We start from the raw sequence: 4,980 nt of genomic DNA, 5'->3' as shown, positions 1-4,980 counted from the left end.
TCGATGCAGTGAACTATTCCGATACAACCAACCGTTTCGAAATGATGGCCGGGGCAGTAGTGATTATGAAGAATCAGAATTATGGTGCTCCAATTGCTACCAATTACTATTGTGTTATTTATAAGCATTAAAGTTTACTAAATCCAGTATTTTTCTTAATTTACTATTATCGCACTGCTGTAGTTTCTTAATTACAGTATTCTCTCTCTCGAATTCGCCTTCTCCTTCATCGCGTCCGCATGCTCCCCCTCATTATTGAGCAACGTGCGCGCGTTCTAACGTATTTCAAATGTGGCTCTTCTAATAAATTTTGTCTGAATTCTAGTGGCCTATATCGCTGGTGAAATGTTAATAATTTTCAGAGGAACGATCGAAACGTAGCCAAATTAAAAATTAAAAATTTACGTACCCGAGCAGCTGGCATAATTGGGACGATACCACACAGCAATAATTTGTATTAATTTAACGCGAACAGTACACACCCCTGGCGAAGTAATTATCAATATAAATCTTGATCTTTTTTAGACAAATCGTTATAGTTCCGGGGCAAACGGAATTTATTCTAGCTTTTGACAATCTTTTCCCCATTTATGTAAGAAACACCATTTATATCTATACAATTTTTAAAAGTTTGTTATTCTACAAAACAGATATGAAGAAATAAACAAACGTTAATTTGTTTACTATTTAATTGTAAGGTAGCATATTAACATAATATTCGCGTACCCTAAATCGTAATTCTTAAAGCACTGCTATTCACCAGGAATGCTTCGTTCCACTGAACGCACTAACCCCTTCTTGAGTCACGTTCAACGAAGAATAATATTTCTAAGAAAATCGTATTTACACACTGGCTGCCACATAACACGGCGAAGATGACATCCGGCGATCTCCACCGCGAGAAAAAACCGGAAAGAGGAAACAACAACTATCGCAATCATCAATTCTTTTAACATTTAATGTTTCCGAGCGGAAATCTGCGATTGGTGCAAATTGCGATCCATTTCGGTTTGGACTCCGTGGCGGAAACTGAACAGCATGTATAAACTATAACGCCGAGGTATAATCAGACGTTGCTACAGAAGTTCTTGCGCAAACGATTTTTATTACCCACCGAGATGGACGTGTTTCGAGAGTGCTACAGTACTTATTGTTTCGTGTTGTGCTTGACTGGACTCTGGCCCGATGACGAATCTTTCCTAACGAAGATACAGAGAGCGGCTATTTCTCTGCTCAATATCTCTTGTATAGTGGTCCAGGTGATGAATCTTCAACTTGCCGGGCGACGGAAAAATTACATATCATTTTAAATGATTTATCGAATGGAAAACGAGTTGCTTACTTTATTGTTCATTGTCAAGCTTCCTTCTCGATGTTTTATATAATTACGGAAACAATGGATACATATACGTGTTACAAATTAATGATTAATGGTGTCTATCGTGTTTCACCACTACATGACCTCTACACATTATAAGCATTGAGTTAATATACGACGATTTCAATATAAAGATCGAGTCATTTAACACATTCACCTTAGTTTTTCTTGTAAACTACACGTTCTTTAAAACAATATTGCGAACAAAAGTTGTATCGTATAAAGAGGAGTATAGACTGCAACAATTGACTTTCTGCGATTTTCTTTATTGTCAAAATATGAAACTCACTTGACAAAACATGAAAACACTTACTCATGTTTAACGTAACATCGAATGAAGAATATTTGGATAATCATTCATTTCTGAACCTTTGTGCTTAAATAAAATTGTTTATTCTGTATTTAATAGACTTTCGAGTGGTATAAATAATGTTGCACAAAAAAAAAATGTTGTAAAAAAGACTGAAGGCGTTCATCACATTTTGATAAAAATAAAAGAAGAGGAAAATGACAAGAAATTAACTGTTATTGTATATACTTTTCTTTGAATTTGTTGAAAAAATCGTTTTTTCCTTAAAAAGACAATTGTTGATATTGAGTTTCTCTTCGATTGAAAAAATGGGACAGTTCAGATTGTACAGTGAAAAATATTTGTTCCCGTTAATATTAAGATTTATTAAAATTAATGAAATGTTTTCTAGGCGACAACGTTAAAAACAGTTGAATTGACACTCTACAATATACTTATAATGTTGTCGTACTGCTTTCCGATGATATTGTATTTTCTACGATATACGTGGTTTGTGATGTATATCTCAGAAGTAAGTTAGAAATTACCTCGGCTTTGTTTTTATCACAGAAAAAAACGACAACTTAATTGTTCAATTTTTAAGCATATTATTACGTCTGCAATTTGATTACTGATTAGTCACGTGACTTTAGATACGAGACGTGTTCGAAAGCATTGGAAGGGATTACAGTACGATGAAGGATCCTGTCGAACTGGGGTTGTTTATGAAACATATGACAGAAACGAGACGTGTAATTATGGCCTACATAGGTAAACATATTTGGTATATAAACTCTTTTTATACTAATATTAAAGAAAATAAGTAAACAATATAAATCACGTAAGTTTGACAGTGACAAATTCTATGGACCAAAAAGACATTTTACAAACATGCTGCAAACGAGATAATAATATATTTTAATACTTTGTTCATGAGAAAAAAGTTTGGCACATACCATTTTAACATTTTGACTGAAAATTTAATTTTACGCCAATCTATTATTGTTCTATTATTATTTAATCAAAATCCGTGAAACGTGAGAATGTTGTAAAAATAATTGATATCACACAATTTAACATTTCAATTTTGATTCGATGAAGAAAATTGTTTCAATTTTATGCAATTTTTGTGGTCATTGGCGTGGCAGTCGGAGTCTTAACTCCTGTAAATCTATTAGCGAGAAATAAACAATATCATACAACTTGAAAACTTTTATGTTTCCACGGAAATATATCATTGCTACCCTTGCATTATTTAATTCGACATTGCCTTTCACAGGGACGTAGATTCTATAGATGTTAATTAATCCGTTCACTGCCAAGCAATGTTAGAGCATTTTGCATTGTACGCGAAGATTTCGAGTCGTCGATATCGATAGATCCGCTTACCACGAGATATTTCGTAGTTGGCAGTGAATCGGTTATTTTATATAATTTAATTATTGGAATTATTTCGTGCAAGAATAACGATAAAATAATACTGTTTTTGGTTCTAGTTCTAGCGGTACTGCTGGCCGTCTACATAATTATAGCGATACTGGTCCCCACAGTATTTCACTCGAACCTTCAGTTACGCTACCTACGCATGTTTGGGTTCTTTTACAACGAGGAGAACGCACAAACTGATTGGGTTGGCCTGCAGCTCGTATTGGTAAGCGTGTTAGGTCAATTAGCGTTAGTAGGTACGGAAGCGTCGGGTGCCGTTTTTTCTGCCTACTTGTGTGGATTATTTGAAATCACCAGGTATGTTTGAAACAATTTTTTTTCCATACCTTCGTTCGTATACAGATTCACTCTCTTCAGAGCGTGCGAGCCCATTGTACTAACAGAAAGAATCATTACAGCACCGCCTACTCTCATTCTACATGCCTACTAGGGAGTTTCACTTTCCGCAACTGTTTTCGTTTCTTTTGCACATTGTATAAGCGGATTCATGCAATGTGGTGCAAAAATTACGACAGTATTCACGTGGCACGGTAAAAGAATTACATTATCACAGTTTCATGGGGCACGGTGTAGTCGTAGTCGCGATAGGTCGTCAGAGTAGAAATTTAATCGTTTTAGCGGAAAATGCACATCATACGTGGTTACGTTAGGCACATGACGCCGGAATAAACCATTCGATGTAATTTGCAAAATTTCTTTATAATCGGTTCAACTCCGAAAATTGTGAAACAAGTTTGATACACGTTCGGAACTTCCATATCTCTGTGAACACCTGATATGTTCTGATAATAAGAGGTCACAGTCGTTGGGTCACCGTTTTTGATCAAAGCTTTTCTAGTTAATATGCTACAACAATTAGCCGATCCATATTTTGATTTTTCCATAATACTCAATACGTGTAAAGAGCTATATTACATTCAAGCTTTAGGAATAAGAATGAAGAAAACCTCTGACTAGTCGCTTATCAAATCGACATGTTACTTCGTTGACAATAATTTCACCAACTCACCGACTCATAATTGCGTCAACAATATACATAGACTTACACATTCATTTAGATGAAGTTACAATTACAAGTACAAGATAGCTCCTCGACATTTGTAGATTTTCGGTTACGCTTGTATTACGTTCGGATTATTATACATTCACGCAATTTCTGGATATATAGTTAAAGAAGAGAATATTTTTTATTTATCTATAAACTATGCGATATCGAAATATGCCTTTATTTATATCGAATACCAACATACAAATTTAAGACACGAAAACATAACAGAAAGTAGTAATATCCGTTTAATTAGTATATAGAATTTACAATCAACTTTGTCGGGAAAAATTAAAACCAGCTTTGATCAACGCCATGTAATTCTAAAATAATAAGAAAATACATATGATGTATATTTTAATAACTGCATCTGTATTGCGAATAGAGCAAGAATGAATTTTAATCGATCGTAGCACTACACTTGTTACAAATGGTCATTCACTATTATTATCCAAATATACAGAAGGAGAATAATTGGATTGAGAAAAATGTTAAAACCGTCCGTTTATGTTTAATGCTTCAGTCATCGAGTGCACGCTGCAGTCAAAGATGTGACAAAATCTATATCATCGAAACATATAGACATACAACCAGCGATACAAATACATCAACGAGCTGTTGAGTTAGTATCTCTATTCAGATATTAAAACAATATTGTTGGTGTACATTTTATTACACTTTTATTATCCTCTGACATTACTTTGCGAATGGAGGCTGGCCGCAAACCTCGGGAAATGTATGACGTATTCGTATTTAATGGCGATCGTGGCAGTCATCCTCTCGTTTGCTGTGAATTTATATCGTGTAAGCATTGCCGGAAGT

General features: G+C 34.6%; 1 protein-coding gene across 1 annotated transcript; it reads left to right on the top strand.

The window, feature by feature from the left end:
* Positions 1–7: 7 nt before the first annotated feature.
* Positions 8–4,977, top strand: LOC144477436 (uncharacterized; the record flags this gene model as incomplete). The annotated part of the gene is made up of 6 exons (XM_078195162.1): positions 8–1,259; positions 2,080–2,199; positions 2,321–2,438; positions 3,164–3,410; positions 4,682–4,780; positions 4,872–4,977. Coding segments are annotated over exons 1-6 (831 nt in total), but the record flags the coding sequence as incomplete, so codon positions are not given.
* Positions 4,978–4,980: the final 3 nt, after the last annotated feature.

The sequence above is a fragment of the Augochlora pura genome, unplaced genomic scaffold, assembly GCF_028453695.1.
Source record: "Augochlora pura isolate Apur16 unplaced genomic scaffold, APUR_v2.2.1 APUR_unplaced_1045, whole genome shotgun sequence".
Classification (NCBI taxonomy): domain Eukaryota; kingdom Metazoa; phylum Arthropoda; class Insecta; order Hymenoptera; family Halictidae; genus Augochlora; species Augochlora pura.
The sequence above is the reverse complement of the archived record's forward strand: the minus strand, read 5'-3'. Positions and strand labels throughout refer to the sequence as shown.